The 26,795-nt window shown below is 36.9% G+C and overlaps 1 protein-coding gene across 1 annotated transcript in view; it reads left to right on the top strand.

Moving 5' to 3' along the window:
• The first annotated feature begins 4,516 nt into the window (after positions 1–4,516).
• The window catches only part of FAM83B (family with sequence similarity 83 member B), a 54,434-nt gene continuing 32,155 nt past the window's right edge, over positions 4,517–26,795 (top strand). The window contains exon 1 of the mRNA XM_081094801.1: positions 4,517–5,020. Coding sequence (XP_080950927.1) covers positions 4,577–5,020 — 444 coding nt within the window. The 5' untranslated portion in view covers positions 4,517–4,576. The remainder of the gene's footprint in view (positions 5,021–26,795) is intronic.

A 26,795-nucleotide genomic window follows, 5' to 3' on the forward strand; every position in this document is an offset into this window, starting at 1 on the left:
TTGCAAAAGCCATAATATTATATCTCAATCAGTACATTGACGTTGATACTGTCAAGGTACAGACCATTTCCATCAACACAAAGATCATCCCTGTTGCCTTTTTGGAATAACTTCTTTCTCCCTCCTCTACACACCTTTCTTAGAATGACTCAGTGAGGTAAACCCTGGCAACCACTAATCTGATCCCCATTTCTATAATTTTGTCATTTCAAGAATATTATATAAATGGAATCCTGTAGCATCTAATCTTTGGGGATTGATTTTTTTTTTCTTTTTCTTTTTTTTCTTTTTTTTTTTTACTCAGCACAATTCTCTGGCTATCCATCTAGGGCGGCTATAACATGGATCGATAGCTTGTTCATGTTATTGCTGATTAGTATTCCGTAGAATGAGTGTACAACAGTTTGTTTCATATTCACCTCTTGAAGGACATTTGAGTTATTTCTAGTTGAGGCTGTTACGAGTAAAGCCATTAGAACATTAATGGACAGTTTTCGAGTGAAGGTACATTTTTTTATTTCTCTGGGATAAATTCCAAGAGTGCAATTGCTGTATCACATAGCATTTGCATATTTAGTTTTATAAATGAAACTGCCAAACTGTTTTGAAATCTAATTTTTTTATACTTTGTTTTGTATCCTTTGTATTTACATATTCAACGTTTGGAAATTATACTTTCCAAAAATGGCATTAAACATTTAATATCAAGTGCAATCTGTAATGGTTTTGAGGCATGGATGTGAGCTCTTTCTATACAAAACTATTTTTCTGGAATGAGTCACTTAACTAGCAGGTGAGCCTAGCAGTTTGTTCAGCTTTTCCATCATAGCAAGATTTTATTTTTCTCTACTCATTAACTCTATCATGTATGTTCATGTACTTTCTAAGAGTATTTAATGGTTATTAATAAAATAACGTGCTTTTATATGCCTAAAAGTATACCCAATTAATTTTTGCCCTCAATTTAAGCCCTTCAAATGTTCAGTGATTGAACTCTCAAGAGTTCAAATTAAGTCTGTGTCTAAATACAAGTGCTATTTTATTGCAGTACCCATTCATGCAAGTGCCATTACCTTGCTGTTCTCCTTTAAAATTTCTTTGTAGATTGTTCCTAAACAAAACAGCCTTTGGTATGTTTTTGGTTATTCTAGAAATGCAAATTTATGCATAACTCTAGACAGTGGTCAGAGTATTACTTCTTTAGCAGGACAATATCAATTGTATTTATTTCTTATCTTAACCCTTGTACAGGCTATCTCAACTTCCATGCCCAGGGCTATTGCATTTTTTTTTTTTATCATGTATTTTTCGGTTTTGTATCTGGCATTGCTATTTGGTTAGGCCTATAATGTTTTGCTTTTTTCTCATTTTCAATTGTATCTTCCATGATTAACTTTTCAACTATGTCTTTGTGGTTTTATTTTGTATTTATAGTTCTCTTGCCCTCTGATTTCTTGGATTACCCATAGTTCAAGAAATAATTTTTTACAGTAGTAAAGTATATTTTGCATAGATGAAGCTCAAAAACAAACACATTTTTTAAAAGTACTTTATGCATTTTAACTTCCAAATAGGTAATGGGTTTTTAATACCACATGTTATGGGAATTTAAAAGTTAAATTTTTAAAATTAAGAAATAAGTGCTGAGAAAACATAATGTGTTTGTGTGTGTGTGTGTGTGTTTTAACAACCAGCAGTTACCTATCATTTGATTTTCATGATAATACATGTGATTTTCATGTAATCACTGGATGCTTGTCCTGTCATGGGCTAGAATTACTAAATGAAAATCACACCTCACTAAACCTTAGGGAAGTATACTTTAATCAAATGGATTGATTCTGTTAAGTAGATACAAACCTTTTTTTCTTTGTTACAAATGGATACTACATGTAACAGAACTTTAATGAACATTGAAAGGTCATTAATTAGTAGTATGATGCCATGCATATGAAGTGAGCAAGTTGAAGATTACCTTGGCACCCTGGACATTTTGGCCCAGTTAGTTCCTTAATATGGGTGGCTGTCATGTGTGTTTAGCAGCATCCCTGGCCTCTACCTAGTATATGCCAGTAGCATGAACATATTCTGTCTTTACTCTTATGTCAGATTTAATCTTTAGGTTCTTGATATTTTTAGAGTGACAGTGAAAATTCTGAGCCTAGAGATGGGGAAAGGATCGTCTCTGCTGAAATAGTAAAGTGGACTCTTAATTTTGCTCCTCAGCTCTGCCTAGTAAAATGCTGGATCATTTTTGGTCCTTTCCTGCCCAACGAAACTTGTGTCCCTATTGTCCATTTCTTTTCAACCTTTTTGTATGATTAGTGGCTTCTGTTACATATTGTCAGCTAAGGAATAAACAAATGGTAATGGTTCCTAGGTTACCCTCCCAAATCTGATTTGAAATTTGGTAGGCCTGAGTCTGAACAGGCTGAGTTCAGTGGACAATTTAAAGTTAGGGCCAGGCCCTAACCTGTTTGGCTCAGTAGATAGAGCATCTGCCTGCGGACTGAAAGGTCCCAGGTTCAATTCCAGTCAGGGGCATGTACCTGGGTTGCGGGCACATCCCTAGTGGGAGGTGTGCAGGAGGCACCTGATCGATGTTCTAACTCTCTATCCCTCTCCCTTCCTCTCTGTAAAAAAACAATAAAATATATTTTAAAAAAATAATAAATAATTAAAGTTAGGGCCAGGCTTTCCTTACGAAAACGTGTAAACCTAATGTTGCCCCACCCTGCATTCTAATAACTATGTATGGCTTCAGATGAGTACTAAACATACCGAGTGATTACTTTGTAAGTTATATAAATGTCTAAAACTAACATAATATTGTATGTCAATTGTAATTGGAAACTTTTTAAAATTATTTTAAAAAATGAAATTAGGGCCAGGCCACTGACAAAGACGTTTTTGGTCAAATTAGCCCTTTGGGACTTGTAGCACATCATCAAGTTGTACTTTATTTCAATCCACACAATGGAGATCATGATTTCAAAACCTGGAAAGGCCCTTATTTGAATGAGATAAAGTCCAATCCAGTATCTCACACACTGAGTGATTGAATGCATAACATTCATTGTGGGGCTTTGTGAAGGATGAGGTGTGAGCTTGAATGGGAAGATTTTGATTCCTGGGAGAGATCCTTGAATTATCTTAATGTCTTAAATTTCTTCACTACCTCTACGCTGTCAGACTATCAAAACCCGGGAGTTCTTGCTTTGAGTCATCTCTTGAATACACTTGTCGCTTCTTCACTGGGTATTTGAATGCTAAAAGACTGGATATTGTCTCTCCTCCACTCCCCGCTGCCAGACTAATTGTTTTAAACACAAGTTTTGTTGACTCACAGAAATCTCCTGTGTCCCTCCACACCTGGCTCTGTTGTGTCTATTCAGCATTATCTCCTACTCCTACTCAAAGGAACCTGCTCTCTAGCAGACCACGTTTTTTCACTAAGTCCTGAATGTACAAGCTCATACCTGTTCTGGGCTTTTTGTGTGTTTTTCAGTCTTGTGTGGGATGAAAATGTTCATTCTTACCACGTGATTGTATTCTTACTTAGTACCCCAGGTTCAGCTGAAGCCCACACCCTACACAGGGATATCCATAACTCCTGTATTCCATTTAGATTTCTACTTGCTTTTATCTGAAGGCATTGACAGCAGGCAGTACTCATTTTGGCCCTTAGCAATATATGGCTGTGTTCAAAGTGGTAACAAACAGCTTTGTGTGTGCATTTTGCCTCTTCTGATAATTACTAAATTCCTGGAAAGCAAGTATTTTGTGCTTTTTATGTTTCATCAGTATGTGCTTATATGCATAACAAGTACTCAGTGGAGACTTACATTAATGGCTGGCTTGGTACTGATTTCAATATATATATATATATTGGAATCAAATAGGCTTGTAGAAACTGATGCTACCTTGTGTAGTATCAGATTAAAGCTAAGAAGGATGGACTCTCTGGATGTCAGAGAAGAAATGTGTATTTCCTTAGGTGAAAAACTGGAAGTAGAGGCCTGAAGTGGAAAATCAAGGAATAGTCTGTAAAAAAATCTATTTGAGGTAGTTTTTGAATTATAGTGCAATTAATGCCACTCTTGATATGAAATGTATGTCATATTAACCCACAGGTCATGGAAATGAGTAAATGTAAAAACTAATAATTGACACGGGTTATAAAACCTTTGATTACAGCCCTAACCGGTTTGGCTCAGTGGATAGAGCATCGGCCCACGGACTGAAAGGTCCCAGGTTCGATTCCGGTCAAGGGCATGTACCTTAGTTGCGGGCATATTCCCAGTAGGAGATGTGCAGGAGGCGGCTGATCGATGTTTCTCTCTCATTGATGTTTCTGACTCTCTATTCCTCTCTCTTCCTCTCTGTAAAAAATCAATAAAATATGTGTTTGTTTGTTTGTTTTTAAAAAAGACCTCCCTCTTCAAAAAAAAACCCCAACAAACCTTTGATTACAGAGCACTAACTGATCTTAATTTTCTCCTTTTCAAACACCCAGATACCTCTTGCTGCTGCACAAATGGACATTTGACAGTGCTGTTGTCAAGCACTTGCCAGCATGGAGACTTCGTCGTTGCTGTCCTCATTGAATGATGAGTGTAAATCTGACAATTACATTGAGCCTCACTACAAGGAGTGGTATCGCGTAGCCATTGATACGCTGATTGAACATGGGCTAGAAGCATACCAAGAATTTCTTGCCAAGGAGCGAGTATCAGACTTTCTAGCTGAGGAAGAAATTAATTATATTTTGAAAAATGTCCAGAAAATTGCACAAAGTACAACCCATGGTACTGACAATTCCTGCGATGATACCTCATCTTCAGGGACTTATTGGCCCATTGAATCTGATGTGGAAGCTCCGGATCTTGACTTAGGCTGGCCATATGTGATGCCGGGACTCTTAGGGGGTACCCACATAGACCTCCTCTTTCATCCACCGAGAGCACAGCTACTTACAATTAAGGAAACTATTCGGAAAATGGTAAAAGAAGCCAGAAAGGTAATACTATTTCTATTTCTAAATGAAAACTCTGAAACTGTGGGAAAGCACCAGACTAGTATACCACATTTGCATGTTAAAATATTCTCCATATGTATGAACCATGCCTGTTATTTTCAGGAAATATACATATGGATACATGGGAAGATTGCACCTTTTATATCTTACAAATATCTGAGAGAGTTGTGAGGTCCCTGCTAATGGTAGAAATTTCATTCTCTTCATAATATATGTACACACAGGAGACCATATGTCTATGAAAGCTAAGATCTAGGGACTGTGAATGAGATGATTTGACATATTTATAAAGTTCAAAACACTTAAATTTTCCTTAATCTCTGAAAAGAGATATGTTTTTGGTAAATCTGGTGAAAATTTCTTTGTTTTTAATAGGACTGTGCCTTAATTTTTTCTGTAGATATGGTTTACGCTGGTAAATAAATCATAGATTTACTTACTTATTTCCTGAGTTGTGGGGTAATGGTATAAAATCAGGCATGATCATGTAAAATTCTGAAGGAAGGTCCTGAGGTACTTCCCTTTTGGGGCCTTGGTCTTCTTTATTAAATATTTATGTTGGGTTATAAATCTAGAAACTCTATTTTAGAGCTCATATTAAACTGTACAAATTTTCTTTAAATTAATTAAATAGAAGTTACTGAGAGTTATCTGTGTATTCAGCACTGTGGTAGGCACTATGGAGACTATAACAAAAGGTTCTAAAGTGTTTCTTGAGATCACTCTAGCATTTTTAAGTGTATGGACAAAAAAGCTATGGGTTTTTAAGCTATAAAGTGTCTAGTTCTTAGTTACAGATACTATATAATAAATAAATTTAGATCTAAAAAGGTTCTTAGGATGTACACATACATGAAGTTGCTTTCTCCCATGTCAGTAAGATACAGAAATATGTGAAATGTATGCATTTATGAAGTATGTAAAACCAAGACCCCTGAAATCTACAAGACACTGTAGATTGTAAGAGAAGCAAGTAAAAGCTTTGCAATCATTTTAGGGAGACACAATGTTCTGAGGCTGATGTCAAAGGTAGGCTTTGCAAAAGTAAGGTGTTTTTCCCCAAAACCTCTCAAATAACTTGATGTTTTTGCTGTGTTAACTCCTTTAGCAGAACTACATTAAAGAAAGCACTAATCTATGTCAGTTGTTAAAAATTAGCTATAGAATCAGGCACACGGTAGGTGTCCAAGCTTTTATTGAATGAGTTGAACAATCAGTTCAATTTCCCAAACTGAACCATGAGTATTTTTAAAATTGTACTCTCCTATGCTCTGTGAAAAAATTGTACAATTGTATTTTGTAAAACTACAGAGCAAAAGTCAAGGATATATATATGAGTCCTTGTAAAGGTAAAATAACAAATATCAAGTACCAACATGTGCTAATTTCTGTTTGGGGACACTATATTTTTGAACCACTGCTTGGTTAACTGAAAATTCAAAATACATTAGTGAATAGTAAACTCAGAATTCATCAACCTACACCGCAGCTGGTTTGCTATGGGGCCTTGCACTTCTGTGGCACAAAATGAAACTGAGTAGGTCTTATGAGTTCTTGGGCTAGCACTAACTGGACACTGAACACTAATCATGACCATTTGAGATATATATTCTTTTTAATGTGGCAGCTATTTATTTAGAGAAACTCTGAAAGTAATATATTCTCTGCCTGGTCATTGCCTGCTGGGAACTCTGATGTGCATTAATGAGCTGAGGAACTTGAAGTCCATACTGGAAAACTGTGGTATAATGTTATGCTTATCTTACACCAAATCAAAGTGACATAAAATAAGAAAGAATTTTTACTTTTATTCAGTTTGCAGAGATAATTATGTTAACTCTGCAAATTGATACATTGCAATTGAATGTATATCATAATAGATAACTTAGTGGTGTTTTTCCCTTCAAAGCATTGAAAAATATATTAGTTTCTCCCCAGTTGCAATAAATATTGAGGTCACATGAGCTATAATATGGATGGAATATATATTTCTGAAGTATTTTTGGAAATGTCTTCATGTCGCTATATTTATTTAAATACTAGAGGCCTGTTGCACAAAGAGATTCGCGCAGTAGGCCTTCCCTTCCCTTGGCTGCTGGCACCGGTTTTCCTCTGGCACCCGGGACCCAGGCCTTCGTTCTGGCTGGGCTCCGGCCAGAGCTCCCCGCCCCCCCACCCCCCCCCCGGCAGCCGTCAGGACTTGCTGCTCCGCTGATCCCGGGGGCATGAGGCCTCGCGGCTCCGCTGATCCCTGGGCCGTGAGGCCTCGCAGCTCGGAAGGCTTCGGGTACGTTTGGCTTCGCTCCACTGCTTGGAGCCTAGTATGCAAATTAACCGCCATCTTTGTTGGCGGTTAATTTGCATACTGCCCTGATTAGCCAATGGGAAGCATAGCGAAGGGACGGTCAATTACCCTTTTTGTCTTTTATTAGATAGGATTTTTAAGATCTTTGTTATTTTAAAGATTTTTGAGGTTATTGACCCTCTTTTCCAAGATTTTAGACTATTTACTAGCCCATACTGGACAAGCTCCTGTGATAAATTTTTTAAATAAGAGCAAATAGTATTATGAAATTAAAGCTTGTCAGAACTCGTTGCTTTTTAAAGATTAAGCGCAGTTTTCATGACTATCATTTGCTTAGCAGATAAGCAATTTTCTTATAATCTTTCAGAGTCAGTGGAAGCCTATTAGTTATCAGGATAAACTTTCTGATTTTGAACTGTTTTCTGTATTTTAATAGATAGAAGAAAGTTCCATGCCCTCAAATTTCTCAGGGATATATTTTTTGGTAATCAACATTATGCAACTGTGGAGGTCTGAGGTCAAACAAGTAGGGCTCTAAACCAGCAAACAGAACCAGTAAGCCATCTCAGAGAAAAATTTAAATCCATTTTCACTGTTCCGTTTGCAATTGAGATAAGGAACTCTGAATATAAATGCCATGTGATTGAAAAATCTTAAAATAATAAAAAGAATCCAAAAGCAAGTTTCCTATCAATCCAAACATCTGAAGTCTGAACATAACCACCAAGTTAACATTCTAATCCCTTGAGAAAGTAAATTAAAATGATACTATATCTTATTTATCTTTACTGGAAACATTTTGGTTTTGAATTTCACTAATTTATATGCATTTGATGGGTTGACCTTAAATAGATAGCCATATTTCTCCAGCAAAAATGGGTTTATTCAGGGACAGAAATGCACAGCAATTTGGGACACATGGTCTAATGGCAAACCATGCACAAATTCAGAGTACAAAGAAGACAAATATGTTTTTATAGAGGGAATGGGGGAGTCAGAGGTGATGTTGTAAATAGAGTCCATTGGAGGAAAATGAGAGTTCGAAGTATAGTGGCTTTTCATTGGCTGAATTATAATAGTCTGTCATTGGCTGAGTGGTTGTTGGGCCAGGAGACAATCCCTCTTCCTGCTGGAGTAGTAGGAGAAAAACATCTTCCTGTTAGAGATGGGATTGATAAGGAGAGGTAGTGCATGAGAACTCCCCTGTAGGCCCTCCTAACTCCAATTTAAATGAGGTTATGTTCTTAATCTTCACAATTTCTACTTTAAGTAATATAATCATTAAATTATCTGCTTTTAAAAGAAGAATATAGTCTTTATAATATTTTAGAAAATCATAGATTTGTTCTTACTGATTCTTTTTATTTTTGTCCCTTGTCACTTAGAAGTTGTTTAGATGGTTGCTTTTTTTCCCCTTTGCTTTTTTTTATTTCTTTTTTTTATGTATGTTTATATTTTATTTGAGAATTTTCCTTTGGGAAAATCCAATTGCAGGTAACATCTTACTTGTGCCCTAAAAAGGCCATATTTTTATTTACTGGCCCTTTTTCTAACCTATTTTATTTTTCACTATGCAGTTGACATATTTGGGTCAACTTTGTAAAGTCTGATAGCGTCTAGCAAGACTTTCCCAGATAATTATTTGTCTCTCAAGAGTTGTTCCCAAGATGATATATGCATGTATTCCTAATTACTATGAATACCTCTTATGAAAGTATCCTCTCTAATTACTCTAAAGTCATCTTTCATGAAAGTAATTTTTTTTCTAGGCACTCAGTGGTAGATGTCCATGCATTATAACTTTTGATAGTTTTGAATATGTAAATGTCTAACCAGAATGCTATTTGCCTCTCTGTTTCCTAATTCTAGGCTAGCTGCTTCTATGAGATGTGAATCTTAGTCTTGTGAAATATAAAATCAAGAAGATACATAAGCAAAAGTGTAGTGAGAATTAGGGCACAGTAATTCCTGAGGTGCTCTGTACCGCCTCTCCTGAGTTCAGGTCTTGTTTCCTCCCTGAGTCAGTGTTCCTGGGTGTGTCTGTTATGGCCTAGGGAGTTATTAGTAATACAGAGAAACATTAACTACCAGCTTGTCGCATGGCTGCAACTGGGAAGGTGAACAGATGATAGGGCGTTTCCTGGGATTTGACTGGTATTATAAAAATAGTACTAGATTAGAGGCTTGATCACCAGGGCTCTACCACTAACAAGTTATGGCATCTCCCCAGGTATCTTTATTTATTTAGTGAAATATATCAAGCAAAGCACTTTAATGTCTTTTAAATCTAATATTCCTATCTAAATCTCTCATAGTGCTTACCAACTTAAGATTATTTCAATATGTTATACTCCTTGCTGAATTAGTTCATTGATGAATAATTTTTATTGTGTCATAGTGTGTCACTTCCGTCTGCATTAATTTGCAACCATATCCTGCCCAACAAAATGATATTTGTTTATTCATCTTTCTTGGACTGCAATTGTCTCTCTCCTAATGATCGCAGTTTTTGTTAAGAACTTCCTCTCTGCCCCCTCCCTATTCCATCTCTCACTGTGAATACTTTTATTCTTTGAATATGAGTCAAAATTAGTTGCTGCCAGAAAATATATTTTGCTTAGTGAGATTTAATGGCATTGTTATCTTTTTCTATTAATTTGAACATCTCTTCTCTGAATACAATGCATTATTTGTTAATATATATTAATGTGTATACGATATATATATGTGTGTGTATATATATATATGTATGTATATATTTATTCAGGGAGAGAGAGAGAGGAAGGAGGGTATCCTGTTAAAACTGACATTGCCATGTAACTGCTGTTGCTGTGTATGGGAATACCCTTTCTATGCCAAACTTCTGGTGCTATACAGAGAGATACCACATTCCATATTCTCCTCAATCCATTCACACACTCCCTCCACTACTACCAATAACCAAGATAACGTCAAATATATACTTTTCAACACAGTTACTTAAGGGAGAGGGAGGGGAAAGAAGATAGCATGTAAGGCCTCTTTAACTTCATTGCAAAATGGAGTTTTGGGCTTGCATGACCGATTTGATAACAAAGCTGTAGTCTCTCTCTTTTTTTAAATTGCCAAATTGAAATGATGCTTTCTTTTTTAAAATTATTTTTAATTGATTTCAAAGAGGAAGGGAAAGGGAGACAGAGATAGAAACATTAATGACCAATGACAAGAGAAAATCATTGATCAGCTTCCCGTATGCCCCAAACTGGGGATTGTGCCTGCAACCGAAGCATGTGCCCTAACCTGGAATTGAACTGTGACTTTCACAGGTCAGTGCTCAACCACTGAGTCATGCTGGCTGGGCCAAATGATGCTTTTTTAAAAAGAGGATTCATGGAATGGTGTGAAGACTCTGAATCTTAGAGTCTCAAATGACCATTTGTATTAGACGTTATACTCAATCTCTCTGAGCTTTATTTTTCCCAGCAGTAAAATGGAGATCCTAATACTTTATACAATCCTTGCAGGAATAGCATGAAATAGAAGACATATCTAACATGACACCTATCACACATTAAATACCCTGTGAATGGTGTTGAGGTGACAACTCCTGCTCTCCTCTTCCTCCTGCACTTCCTCCTGCACTTCCTCCTTCTCTTACCACATCATTCCAGAGTTTTATTTAGTTAAGAAAAATAATCCATCAGTCTGTATTTTTGCATCACAGTGATTGGGAATTTGTTCTTTTAAATATTTTAATTGAAGAGAGTGAGAGAGAAAGAGAGAGAGAGAAGCATCATTTTGTTTTCCCACCTTTTTATGCATTTTTTGTTGCTTCTTGTATGTGCCCTGACTGGATATCAAACCTGCAACCTTGGCACATCAGGATGATGCTCTCACCAGCTAACTGGCCACAGCTAGGCATTTGTTCTTAAAAGCTCAGTATTGAACACGACAGTATGTTACTAGGAATGCCATCTAGGATTATTAGCTTTTGTGAAATGACTAGTCCCGAAAATACCTAAACACCTTTCTGAAGTATCATAATGATTATGTACACTGCATTAGCTATAGAGCAACACAGCATTTCCCCAGTGTTATTTTGTAGGAAGTTCAAACTGGGAAAATATTGATTCAACATAAGTATATTGATTGAAAATAAGATCTACTGTGAAGATGGCTTAGGTATAGAATATTTTATATTCAGAATGTGCTAAAAAGGCATCCTCTTTTATGGAAAGTAGGCAGGTATGTAAGAAAACATTTAAAATATACTTTCTTACCTAAAGTTTTGACAATCTAAAAAACTGCAGAGATCTGATGAAAAGCTAAGAGAGGGTGAGCATGTTCTATAGACAAAAAGAAAACAATTATCTTTCCATTTTCATCTAGAATTTTAAAAGTGATCATTGTATTAGCTTTTTAAATAAAGACATTATACAAGGGTTTTATATTTATGAAAAAGAACAAGGTTTTGAAAAATTTTAAAGTTCATATTTATTATAGACCTACCATTTGTTATCAAAATTTGGTTTAAATAACTACAAGTTTATGAAATATTATCACTAGTTGCTAAATATCTTTGATATAATTCAAAAAGCGATAATATTATTTAAGGAGTATAATAATTAGTGAGTAAAAAAACTATGATTTCTTGATAGAGATTACATTTTATGCTTTGTTGAAGCAAAAAAATTCAAGGTTAAGAAAAAAAAAATTTATTAAATGAGACCTTTAACTTGGTTGCACACTACAGTCATCTGTAATTCATGAGTTTCAGATGTTTTACCAGTGTGTTATCAGTTAAAAGCTAAAAATCACATATGATTTTTATTTTTAACAGAATTTCATTTGAAAATTGGCAACTTGAGAAAGAATTTACCCTTAAAAAGAAAAATTATGATTGTTATTAGGGACAATAAGTTTATCAGAAACACTGCCTTGATAATGGTAATCTATACCTCTATTAATTGTTGGGGGGTAAACAGTTTAAAATTTGAGTTATTTTAGAGTACATATGACTTATCTGATTAAGGGAAATGTTTTTAATACAGTTTTCTCTGATCAGTTATTATCCTTTGATACTCTTTAATTTCACTCTCCCCACTCCCCACCCCCCCAAAAAATAAGCTGTGAGAAACAATTCTTATAGGAACTGCATATGGGTGGCAGGTACAGTCTTTCTATTCAACTTTGAGGATTGTTACTGACTATGGGAAAAAATTTAGATGTGTGACTTCTCAGATCTCTAAAGCAGAGAGCTTATGTTTTATCACTATTTCTGCTTATTTATTTTCCTTTCGGTCACAGAATTAAAATAAAAACCAAATATTTATTGAACTACTTATGGAATTGTGTAATATTTTTCTGATGACATGTCTTTAATAGTTTGTTGGAATGACAGTGCTAATTGTCATCATAAAACATTATGTTCGTAAAACAGAGTTTTCCTAATGTCTAAATAACACCTAAATTCCATAAGGCTTGAACTGAGCAGTCTTACAAATGCAGATGCCTTTAGGGCCAAGTCAGAAAAAATAATCCTGCACAGGAAAAGAGGACAAGTGGTATTCCAGGAGGGAGCAAAAGGGACATGGAGGAAGAGGAGATAACTTGACTCTGTAGGAATTCTTGTTTAAAATGTTGTAAATAAAATGTAGCTTGCAGCTGAATGTGATGATAAGCTTAGGGCCTCAGGTACACCTTGAGGCATCTTATCAAAAGTTAGCTTTCATAAGAATAAGGGCATTTAGCTTTCCTTATCTGTCCGCCTTATGAGATGTAAAATATCAGGGAGGTGAGCTATGGGAGCCTTTCTGAGATGATGAGAGCTGGAACACTAGACTGACGTATTGTATTTTAAGGATTCTGCCTGCTCTTCTAGGGTTGCCACAGATTCATCATGTGGTATATGCTTTTACATCAATTATTCAGGTCTTTAAACAGTCCCTCTTCAAATTATTTTGAAAAAATTGGTTTGCTTTTATCATCAGCAGGGGAATTGCCTTCTGATTCTGTGTAGTGGATTTAATGGCTAGTAAAGAGTAACAGGTATTATTTATTGAGTACTTATGTGTCATAACCAAATTGACCTTCACAGCCATCCTGTGACATACATACTTTCATCATTCATATTTTACAGATGAATAATCTGCATTCTTGTGGTAGATGTGACCTAGCTGGTGGTAATGATCCAAGATGGTGATAATTGCAAAGTAATAATGACTACATATTCCTAAATAGAGGTATTGGAGGACCTAGTTGAGAGGCTCTGGGATTGAGACCAGTTGGTGATGTAGAAGTATTTTAGTTTCTAAAAGAGTTAGGCACAAGGATAATATGAGGTTGCTATTAGAAGTCAGAAACAACCAACCTGGAACTGAGGTACAATTATAATTAGTAGATGAGGTATAGCACCTAGAATGCAAAGTAGGGGGCACTGAAGAGGAATGGGTTTTTGGAGTTCAAATATAGGGACGATTCAAAAAAGTAAGAGGACATTCAGACAGTGAAGTTGTCTTTTGGCCTCTGCTGGGTTCAACTGTGAGAAGAGGCGGGGGTGCCTTACAGGGAAAGGGAAGGCAGGCTATTCATTCACCCAGCAAATATTTATTTACTGCCTTCCGTTCTAAACTCTGGGGATATATAAGAGAATGAAATACCAAAAACTCATACCTTTGAATGGAGCTTACATACAAATAGGGAGGGAGATAATAAACATAATAAATGAGGATTGCTGTGGAGAAAAACAAATCATAAATATGGTTGGGAAGGAGGCTTGAGACTGGTGTGTTGCGGGGGGCGGGTGTATTTTTAGATAGAGTTATCAGAGTAGGTCTCATCAAGAAAGTGACACTGGAGTCCAGATTTGAGGAAAGAGAGAGTGAGCCATGCATCTATTTACCAGCAGAGCACACCAGCCTGAATATATATATATATGGATAACAACTGCTAGACACCAGAAAGCAAAGGGGAGATGAGTGAGTTTAGAGAGGTAAATGGAGGTCCTCACAGGCCATTATAAGAACCTTGGCTTATGCTCTGTGTCTAATGGGGAGTCACTGGAGAACTTTGAGCAAAAGAGAGATATGATCCATTTCAAATATGCTGTTTTAAAAGGATACATCTGGCTGCAGTTTTGAAAATTGACTCGAGAAGCTTAAGAATAGCAGAGGCTATTAAGACAATTCAAGTGTGAGATGAATATGTCTCAGATGCTCAGTGATGGTTGGATTTGGGGTATATTTTGAAGGCAGTAAAATGTGGATGTCAAATAAGTTGAAAAATAGAAGATTGCTCCAAAATTTTTGGCTTAAGCAATTGGAATGCTGGCAGTGTCATTCGAAGTTGGTGTCAGAGTCAGCGGAGGGTTGGATTAGGAAGCAGGCACAGAGGCCAAGCTACAGAGGCTTTATCATTTTCACCGCAGCCTTGGGATGGTTGACAGTATTCCCCCAGCCACCAAGACCTGCAGATGTGTCTAAGTAGAGATTAGGGTTCACTTAGAATCTAAACACAGATCAGTCCCGATTCTGATGGATGGTATTAACAATAACTTGCATATGATTCAGATACAGAGGAATGGGTAAATACAGAGTGTGAGATAAGAAGAAGACTGACTGGATGCTGACCCAGGACCTAATAAAACAGATTATATAACCTCCTGAGAAACAGAGCCTCCCAAAGGCAATTATTAAGCAACTCCCATTTGCTGGGTCAGGGATGTGAAAGACAGAATAAGAAACTGGGAAGGTATCACTGGGGTGATCACCTTCTCATGATTTTTCGTAAATCATTTCGGTAGAATACATTTTGAGGACTGGAGATGTATGGTGGAGAGTTGGGCATTTTTAAAGATGGGATGAGAGGGGAGTATAAGTGGATCGGAAAAGGAAGGTGGGGGTTGGTAAGAGAGGTAGACAGTTCAAATTGTGAAGGTTCTTCAACCCAGCTTTGTGGATATGGACGATGGGAAGTCATGAAATGTTTTTGAGTAAGTCAGTGAGGCCATCAAACCTGATGTAGGACATATTAACATTTTGTTGGTTAGCTAAAATGTAGAGGAGAATAGAAAACAGGTTATATGGGATAATGCTCACTGACAGGCTAACAATAGCCTGGAGTCAACTAAAATTAAATGTAAAACACAATCTCTTCTTGAGAATATACCATCAATTCCTGCTATTGATGTTATATTCAATAATATAATTGAGAAATATAACTACATATGTAATTCTCTGTCTCAAGGAAGGTGATTTTTGGGGTCGTAAAGCTATATTTGAAATGTCTTAATTATTTGATTTTAAGTCAACAAAGTTTATTTCTGTACAAAAAGTTTCAACTACATATAGAGTGCCCCAAAAATTTATATAGACACTTTGAATAATTACAAAGTTTATTAAAATACATGTCATTTTCAAATTGAGGTATCAGCTATTACAGTGTGCATACACATTTTTGGGATATTTTGTATACATAGTTTAATTCTATATTTACTTATTGAATCCCTACTATATACAAAGCATGCTATTAGGTTATACAGGTGGAAAAAGAAACACTTCAAGTGAAGTCTAATATTTGGGGGGCATGGTAAAAGATTTATGTGAGATATTGCAACATGGGGTGCAGGGAGCAGATCCCCCCGTGTGGGTTCTTGCTCACAAAGTTTGAAAAATAAAATTCACGGATTAAAAGTACTTGTTAATAAAAGGGTGGAAATTTATGGGAAGCAAATACAGACTCCCACGTAGGGAGAGGTTCCCAAAAGGGTAACCCACTAAGCCCCTTTTTCTAAGGTTTGTAAAGGCTGGGTAGTTCTTTGTCTCTTCATGCTCCCTTCTAATTGGACCCCTTCCCTACTTTATGACCCTGTGCTTTTCTAATGGGTCAGTCTTTTGCAAAATATCAGCTTCAAAGTTCAAAACCCTCACGGTGCCCCCCTCTTTCTCTCCCCTTTATCTTATAATGTTCTATCTCTCCTGTGAACATAGGTTTCCCACTTTCCAGCATCTGTTGACATTACTCTGTCCTCTGTGAAAGTATGTTTCCTTTTACCCCATACTCTGTGACTTTTCTTTATCCTCTGTGAATGTATGTCTTCCTTGCCCTTTTTCCTGTGGCACCTTTTCTGTTCTCTGTGAATGTATACCTTCTGGCGGCTCTAAGCCCTCACTTATGCATTCCTCCCCCATGGACCCTCTTGATTCCTAAGATTTCCTAAACCTGCCTATTTTATCCCTAAAATTCCTTTCAGTATATAGATAAAAATATTGCCAATGCATTGATGTTTATGTGACTGACCTATGTTTTACAAAGGGTCTGGATTTTTACCCCTCCACTTTTTTAATTTTTAGGTATCAGAATATTATAGAGATATTTCCTGAAATTTCAAAGTATAAAAATTTTGAGATAGATAAAATACCTTTAAAATATTTGTTGGCAAACACTATTCTGTTTTCTTACTAGTTCAACTTATTAGTTCAACAAATGTATATTGTAAAGATTTATTTATTTTTTATTATTAGAGTACATATATTCCTTGTAGAAAATATGAAAAAAATACTGGGAAGGCTTAAGAAAATACAAGTTAGAAATTTTCTTCCTTATTAGATAAATAGATGGATAGAGACGTACATGTGCATGTTTGTGTGTGTAGGCATATATAATGCTTTATATAGTCCTTTGAAATAGAATATACATATGTAGTACACTGAGATCATAATTGAGCTTATGTATAAAAACGTGCCTCCTGACTTTTTTCACTTAGGGCTTTTCCCATGATAAAGTAATTGATTTCCTGTACTGGTAATCAATGGCGTAACAAAGAGGCCGCATTGGGAGCTGCTTGCCCTGGGTGCAGGCAGTAAGAAAGCTCATCGGCTCTAAGGAATTTAAAAACAATGCTGAGACTGACCAAAATGCAGTCTGCTTTTCATTACACCATGTGCTGACAGTTGTAAGTAATATCAGTAATAATATGCTCCTCCTCACCAGGGCAGATCCCACAGCCTTCACTCATCCCTACCTCTCCTCCCACCCCTTGGTACACCTGTGCTAATATAAGGAGGACGTCGCGGTACTCTTCCTGTAGAAATGAAGAAAGCCTCACAACTGTTTTTGTGTGATCATTAGCCATTCAATAATTAGTTGACTCTTAAAGCTTTAAAAGCATGAAAATCAGCAAGTGTACATTTTCTTTCACAAACCAAAACTTCCCTTTGGGCTGGAAACTGCTGAAGAAACTGCTATATAGATCGCCATCACCTGTGTAACAATCTATTCAATTCATGTAACCATAGTAATGATAAAAAAAAAAAACAGTGATAAAAATAATGTTTAAAATTACACTTGTTTATCACGGAGCTTAACATTTAAAACTGGATTGAATATTTTTCTTCTCAAACGCTAAGGGCTGCTTCCCTGGATAATCCCCATTGCTTCCTTCCTGATTGGGGACTTCCCAGGTGATGTCCTTTAAACTTCCATTTTTCCACCTCGAAAGCCTAATTTCATCCCTGCCTGGGTGGCTCAGTTTGTTGAGCATCATTTTGTACGCCGAAAGGTTGCCGGTTGGATTCTAGGTCAAGGCATATGCCTGGGTTGTGGGTTCGATCCTCGTGCTTCTGCAACTGATCAATGTTTCTCTCTCCCATACATGTCCGTGTCTCTCTCTCTCTTTCTCTCTCTCTCTCTCTCTCTCTCTCTCTCTCTCTCTCTCTCTCTCCCTCCCTCCCTTCCCCCCCTTTCTCTCTAAGCATGTCCTCAGATGAGGATTTAAAAAAAGGAAAGAAAGCCTAATTTCAGCTATCTTCTAAAAATTTTCTCAGAAGGAAAAATAAAAATCTCTGATTTTGACCCCCTCCCAATTGAATTACTTTGAATTTTACAATTTTAATTTGTATTTATGGTTATTTCCTTTCTGCTTTCCAATATGACCCTTCTCTATAGTGTTGCTTGCCTCCATCCACTATCATCTCTCTGCCATTCTTTATCTCTTACTTTTCAACCGTTATACTTCCTTAAGAAAGTCCTCTATTGTCCACGTGGTCAAGACATGCCCGCGACCCTCTAATGACCCACAGTTTCTTCCACTTCTCTGTAAGTAGCGTTCACCCTCAATTCTCTTACCATTGGTTTCCATGTATTTGTCTCCATTCTTTCCCTATACTTCTATTGTTTCTTAATGTCTTTTGATAACTCTCTTTCTGTCTCCCTGCAAGTGAATGCATAAAAGATTTTTTTATTCTTGAGTCTGTTCTCCACATTTTATTCCTGCTTTCCACTTCTACACCTTCAGCTACTACTGCCATTTACAGCTCTGGGCTTCTGAACATTGGCCTTTAAATCCCATGGTCCAGTGTCTTTACCTGTATGGCGCACTGGACTTTCAAAATGCAGACTGTCCAAACGGTTGCCAGAAGTTTATGAAGCTCACTAAAGTTTTTCTCCAGTCTTCTCACTGTTAAAGGCATCATCACTTTCTTAGACACCAAGGCCATAATATCTCAGAATCACATGTGATTCTTCCCTCTCTCATCTTATACCTCCAGTTTTGTCATCAGGCAGAGTTTTGGACTTCTGCCACATCTACCTACTCCTGATTCTCTCCACTGCTACCGCCCAGGTTCTGCTCTCTACTTTTCGGGTTAATTGCATCAGTCCCTTTAACTCATCTTGCTACATAACAATTCTGCTTTCTCCGGTATTCCTACAGTCGCTTGCCAGAATGATCAATGACCATGTCATTCTGACCATGTCATTCTTTTATAATTATACACCGTTGTATCTTTGCATTCTGTAAGTGACACAGAATCACTGATCTCATCCAGCACCATCTACTTTTCTAGATTTGACATGCCTTTAAATATTTGCTTTTGCCCTTCCCTCTTCCAGAAATATTCCTCTGTATCTCTGCCTACTAATATTGTATATATTTTTGTGTACTAGATCTTAATGTTACATATGCTGACTTTAAAATATGTCTACAACTCTTCAAAGGTCCTCCTTCCCAAAGTTGGATCTGAATTTCCTTCTTGTTGAGTGAGGACTGGACGTAGTGACTCCCTTCTAGTGAATAGAAGATGGCAGAGTGATGGTGTGACCAGGTTGTGACAGACATCTTACTTCCTCCTAATATAGGAGCCTTGATCTCTGCTAGTGAGATGAGAGTACTCCTGAGAATTTTCTTGATTTATACCACTTACATGTTCTTTAACACAATCTATTTGTACTGTAGTTACTAATATATTTTATAATTTTTGCATTATGATAAATTTTTACAAGTCTAACCTGTTTAATAAACTATGTAAATACATCAGAGCTTAAAATACGAGCCCAATTTCTAATATCAGTTCAGTAACTTAACACTTTATATTAAAATAGTTCTAGATATGAATGTTTAACCTGGTGGGTCTTAAAAGACATTCTCAGCATCTTAGGTTTTACATTTCCAATTATATGTCCAACAGCCATAAACCAATTAAAATATTGTGATTCTACTGAACCAAGTTACATACGGAGCCAATCTCTAAATCTAAGGCTTAATACCTAAACAAAGTGATGTAGATGGAAAGATATTATTTTTATTAAAACCTTCTAAAGTTTAGCATCAAGAATTCTCCTTTGATAATATCTATGTGCAGAGAAATATAAAAGGAATCTCTAAAGAGTACTTTATAGTGCACATGTGTATATATGTGAGGCCTCAATATTTAATTACTATAGCCCTCCTACTTCTCCATTTTGCAAGTGATATGACATTCTAGTGACTTTAAGTGTTATTAGTGCTAAAATATAATTGGTTTCTTGCCATCTTATCTTAACCCAGTGGTTCTCAACCTTCTGGCCCTTTAAATACAGTTCCTCATGTTGTGACCCCCAACTATAAAATTATTTTCGTTTCTACTTCATAACTAATTTTGCTACTGTTATGAATCATAATGTAAATATCTGATATGCAGGATGGTCTTAGGCGACCCCTGTGAAAGGGTCGTTCGACCCCCAGAGGGGTCGCAACCCACAGATTGAGAACCGCTGTCTATGTTTTATGGTGGTTAGAGAACAATGCTCTTTAATTATTCCAAGAGGAAAACTGTTCTTTTTCATTTGGATGTTTACATCTTTTTTTGTAAAGGGTTAATTTAAGGGAAAGGGAGAAGAGTTCTCTCTAGGTTGATATTTAAGAGTATCTTTGCACTTTGATCACAGAAATGCTGTAGGACATGTAGCCAATGAATGGCCTTCAGTGATTATAGTGTGGTATCTGTTGATTTAAGTGGCTCTCCCAACTGTGCCATACATAAATTCAAGAAGCAATGGGCCAGCCAAGAATTTGCAAACTCCAAGTTCTAGAAGCATTTTTTTTTTTTTCCTGATAGAATAGTGGTCAGATGGTACATGCAGTTTTTTTGGATTCTGATAAATCTCTTGACTTTTTTTAATTTGACAGCCTCATAGATAAATTGGGAAATATAATCTACTTTCTGTAACTTGACATATGTGTATGGTATTTGTCAATAAAATACACAAATGTGCCCCAAAATGTACAAATACAATCTAGTTTACACACGTCTTATATTTGAGAGAACATACTTAAAGAGATTTTAATTAAGAATATGTGGCATCTTAGAGATCCTAAGAAATGAACTCTGCATGGGTTTTTCCTCAGCCATCTGGTGTTTTATATAACATTTTTTTGGTTTTGACTGAAATAGAATACACACTGTGTTCCTTCAGTTTTCAATAGATGACACATTAGCAAGGATAACAGGCCCTTGGAATTGAATATTCTAATGATGAATGGCTTTGTTTGGCCAAAAGATTATTAGAAATAAGCAGGGGCAAATCTAATATCAGACCTTGTAGAAAGAAACTTCAAGATATACAGATGTATATGGCAGCTTAGGTCAGTCATCATGAGCAGGAACTCTGGGTCCAGAATGCCTGACTTCGAATCTCACTTAGCTCTACACTTAACTTTTACTACTATGTACTAAATATGATGCTATGGACCTAAAAGAGTATTTTATTTGATCCTTGAAAATACTGGAGGGTATATTTTATCTTACCATTTTTCAGGGAAAGAAACTAAAAATCCAAAAAGTTAAGTAATTAGACCAAGGATAGCAACTCATTCTTGGTAGACTTAAGACTGAAACCTAAGTCTCTGTCTTATCATTGGGGAGTTTACAAATACTTTATTGTTGTGAACTCAATCATTCAGAAAGGTTGTGGGAGAACAATAACAACATTAAAAATCTGGATCAGTGAGAATAAGCATTACAAAGAGGCATTGAAGAAATGATCACTGTTGAGCTAGAGAGATCACATTTTGTGAGACTGAAGCACGTATGCTTTTCTGTTGCACTTTCTTGAGACTTGTACATTTTCTTTGTAATATACGTGTGTCTTTTTTTATCCTTAGGTAGATGTGCCAGTTTGTGGCTCTGCTTTTACTTTCACAAGCAGTATGTGCTGAAACACAGTTGTTGCATCAGAGACTTTTAACACACACTCACATATCATGACATCATATATTATGAAAATAAACATACCAGGTTCACGTTTATAATTTTTACTTTGCATTGTTTCTGTGAGGTCGGCTTCAGTTAAGTTAGGAAAAAATGAGTTCTGAAACCAATAACCAATAGCAAGTTGTAGGTTAAAAAAGATTGTTGGTTAAAATACTTTATCGATCGCTTAAACTAAAAGTATATACCTCGTACGCTGCCTTTCCATAGCTGGCTGCCTTGTTTATAGCATCCATCTAGTGATGCAGAGAACCAAGAGATAAACACATCAGTCCTAGGACAGACAAAATAGACGTGACCAAAAATTACAGCTTTTTGATGAAACTGGCCACTTGGTTCCACCCCAGAGCCCATTTGTCCTTATTTTGCACACAATTCAAATAATCTCCTGGATCTTCTCTTCCCCAGAGCAGAGCAGACTGCAAGTCTTAAGTTAGTATAAAGAAGGAGCCCTTATGACAAGAGATCGACGTGTCAGCTTGACATCCTGATAGCAGGAGAAAAACCATTACTAGTAAGAAGCATATGCAAGTGTATATCATAAGCATAACAGTGAAGGCCCCAGAAAGCAGTGATTATCACTGTCAACAACCTTTACAACTTTTATTGTCTTAGAATACATTTAATTAATACTAGATTTAAATTGCTTTTAGTAATGCTTGAGAAGTTCAGGGGAGATAGTCTACAATTAAGAATGTTTTCCACTTAAGATTGAAAGAATAAAGACAACAAAAATATTTTGATGCCGAAAGTCACATTTCTACAACTATCAGAAAAATATCTAATTTGAGTTGATATATGTTAGCTAGAATCCTTGGGAGGAACTTATTTAATAAAAATCAGTTCGTTAAAAAATGAAACATCATTGAATATTATAGTCAAATCTAGATTCTTAGAGGTCACATGGGAACAATAGGAATGCAGAATAGTTTGAAAATACATTGGATACCATCCTGACAGTATTTAGCTAAAAAACTCTCTCTGGATTGCCTTCTCTTGAGTTGTCTTTGTGGTTGTTGTTATTATAATGGCTTTTGTTATTACTTTCCTGTTCAATGCTACTGCCTGCCTTCTCATGGCCCTCTCTGAGATCTTCTGGCTACTTCCTACCTTACAAACTTGGGACAGATTCACCAGCTAAAACTGCTGCTGTACTGGCATGGCAGTGCCCCACCCACCATGTGACCTCATGGAAAACAACATCATCTTAATAGTATGGAAACCACGGATGGGAAACAACTATGGGTACCATGATAAATCTAAAATACTATTTATAATCTTGCTGATAATGAAAACCATGTCTGTCTTGTAATGTATTCTGAGCAGTTTAAATGTTCTAAATTGGAAAGACCTTAAACGAAGTTAATATTTCTGACATTTGCTTACCTATTATTGTATTTTCTACAATTAGAAAATAGGTATGAAAGGCTAAGCAAATTTTCTTAGAACTTTTGATAGAAATCCTAATAACAGTTTCTAGCTGAAAAACTGCAGATTTCAGGAAAAAGACAAAAGAACGCACAAAACCGAACTGTTACATTAGCTGTCAAATTCAGGTCAAAGCTTTTGTTCAGTAGATTAATATTCTGGGATTTCTTAGTCATTCTTTTTGTTGTATTTTTTTTTTTTTTCCTGGACTGGCAGGGTAATGTGACAGTAAAAAAGACACATCAGTAACACTAAGCTATCTAACAGAAGAATTAAGTAGCTCACATGCCAGTTCATAGCCAGTGATGCTTTTTGGCAAGCAAGTGGGGATTAGACATGTATGAAAAGGAAATAGTGCCTGTACTATTTTCCTAGTGAGCCATTTTAGGTCTAAGGAATTCCAGTGTTATAATATAGCATAATCAAATAAGACTGTCAGTTATTTAGGCCAAAGAGAAAACTCGAATAAGGAAAATATCTGGATTATACATTTTTTCTTAGCATTATCAGTGTCAGGGAGGGGGAATCCTCCCTTCTACCCTCCTGGAGTTCTTGCATGTAGGCTTTTAATAAAATCAGCACCAGGCAGAACAACAGGAGAAAATCCCAAGTCTTATTACATGTACACAGCAGAATTCCACCAATAACTCTGTGAGGGAGAGAAGTGGAACAAGCAATTTATATGTAAAGAGACAACACATTTCTGGAGATTTGAAGAGGGAGGAGAACAGGGCTTAGTGTCCTTCCTGAGGAATTTAAGTAGAATGTGGGTTAGGTGAGGGCAGTTGATTAGTCAAAGTAACGGTTTCTGAGCTCTGGGTTCTCCGCCTTTGGCCAGAGGGCTGCCTCTCCCTTATCTGATGGCTCCTTAGCCCTTTTAGACCAGGGAGGCCACCTTTCAAATGACATTTCCTGCATTTAGAGAAACAGAGAAGAGTCAAGAAGCTCCTCTGGCTGCTTACGTGATTTGAACTAGAAAACAATCCATAGGTTCTTGTGGGATGCTTGGCGATGGCCTGCCCCGGGCTCCAACATCAGACATTCCAGAAATCATGATATCACTCATTTACCTTGGTTGCATATAACAAACACATTTCTTTGTCCCTTCCTCCACTGGGGTTGACCTTTATTAGAGTGGCTAAGGCTTGTTTTCTCCCTCCCCCCCTTTGGATGTTTAAACTTTTTTCTTAAGTAGGGTTTCCAAGGATCCAACATAATATATATCCCAGGGAATTAATGCCCAAGATAAACAAGAAGCTTCTGGCATCCTTGAACCTACCTATGGCTGCCGCTATCTGATCAAGAAAGAATTCCCTGTGTAGCCCGAAGCAGTGCGGGAATGACCAAGTCCCTTAGAAGACTCATCACTAGCTCTGTTTGGAGTGAAGCAGACTCCGGCGCTCTCTACACTTTGTAGAGACTCAGACATGGTGATGCTGGTCTTTGGAGGGCATTTGCTACTTAGTGAGAATTGGGACAAAGGCCAGGAAGAATGAAGGGCTGCCTATCACCAGTTCACAATCATTGTCTTCTGGATATTTCCACCCGAGTGCTTCATATGAGCCAAACTTAGTACTTTCCTTACTGAGCTCCACCCCTTCTTCCAAATCAGACATTATATTTATATTTTCTGCCTCGGATAATGGTATCACCATCTTACCATGTGTTCAAAATCATAACCTTGAAATCAGGTGTGTTTTTTTAACTCCTTCCTCTCCCACATACTTTCCCAACCCCCCATCCAAATTTGTATAAAGATGCTCTGATTCTATTGCCGACATAGGCCAGATTGACTCTCTCTGCTCTGCCCCTGTTGCCATCTGCTCTGCTCCAGCCTGCCTGGTCTCTTGCCTGGACTGTGTTGGGAACCTCTTACCTCTCTGTTCTACTGCAGTGCGCCTTCCTGTTGATTTCTTTTTAACCTTCAAGTTTTAATTAGCATGTCTTCACTGCTGAGCATTTCCTGAACTTCCCAAGTTAGTTCAGTATTACCTGTCATGCACAACTTTGTAATAGTTGTGCTGTGATTCAATTCTTTGTTTATGCTGCTGTTTTTCCAACTAGACTCCCAAGAAATCCTTGAGAGAGGAACATTCTTATATATTTTAAAATTACTAGGCACATAATCAATGCCTAGCATATTTCCATGCCTAGCATATTTCCTAAATAAAATTGAGAAATAGAAATAGAGTTCCAATTAGTCATGAAATCCAAATCTATACTAATAAAAGGGTAATATGCTAATTAGACTGGGTTGACCAGACATCTAGTCGTCCGGTCCTCCTTCTGGACAAAGCCACGGTGGCAGGGGCTATCAGGCCGGCAGGGGAGGGTGGTTAGGGGTGGTCAGGCAGACAGGCAGAGGGGTTAGGGGCAATCAGGCAGGCAGGCAGAGGGGTTAGGGGTGATCTGGCAGGCAGGCAGGTGAGCGGTTAGGAGCCAGCGGTTCTGGATTAGGAGAGGGATGTCCAACTGCCAGCTTAGGCCCGATTCTGCAGGGGTCCCCAGGGGTTCCGGATTGGAGAGGGTGCAGGCCGGGCTGAGGGACCTCCCTCTTCGTGCACGAATTTTGTGCACCGGGCCTCTAGTTAGTCTTACAAGTTGATAAAGTAGAAATTAGAAAGGCTTTATTATATTTAAACAGACATTACATATAGCGTTTGTGTGAGTGGAGGAATAGGTTTAAGGTTTTCCCAAACATTTCTTTTTTAAGCATTTTAAAAATCACAAGCAAAGTAGGATGTAGTAGAAAATGCAGCAACTCTTTGCCTGGTTCAAAAATGCATTTTATCTTTTTTTGGAACTTATAATCTCGGTGCTCCCTTTACGTGGTCCTTCTGTCATCAGTGATTTGTTCAAAAGCTAGCAGAAATTGCCAATTTGAATGCTGTTCAAATGTTCTCACATTTTGGTGACTAAAGATAAGTTGAACTACTAGGACCAAATGACCTAGAGTACACTTTTTTAGCATAATGAAATTAAATGATTCAGGTTAAAACAAACAAAGTAAAACCTGATAAATAGGTAAAATAGTTCATCCCATGATATACAGTATATTGTAGCATACGTCAGTTTAATGGTGGGCCTTTCCACTCAACATCATGCAAATACAAGGCATTATCAGAATCTCTGGGGGGACTTTGCCGAATGCTCATTCTCCCTGGCTCCAGCAAGAATCACCATGTGTAAAGAGAGTCCTTACTTGACTGTAGTGTGGTCTTCTGGCATTCTTAATGAATATTGAGGCAGAAAAATGAGCGCACTATTAAAGAAGTCAACAGTTGTTATGATTCCTGTTTCATATTTCAGAAATACCAAAAATATAATAACTTTTATATTTTACATACCTGAAATGAAGCATTTTTAAAATAATGATTTTGATGCCACAGATTCTGTCTTTGCTTTTAATCAAGAAAAGCTGGTAACTGAGAGAAGGGGCATTTCATGACAATATATACATATACATGTAACAAATTTACATAGCAAATAAAATGCTTGATTTTGGAAGGCTGAATTAACT

This window comes from Myotis nattereri, assembly GCF_964212035.1.
Source record: "Myotis nattereri genome assembly, chromosome: 6".
NCBI classification, from domain to species: Eukaryota; Metazoa; Chordata; class Mammalia; order Chiroptera; family Vespertilionidae; genus Myotis; species Myotis nattereri.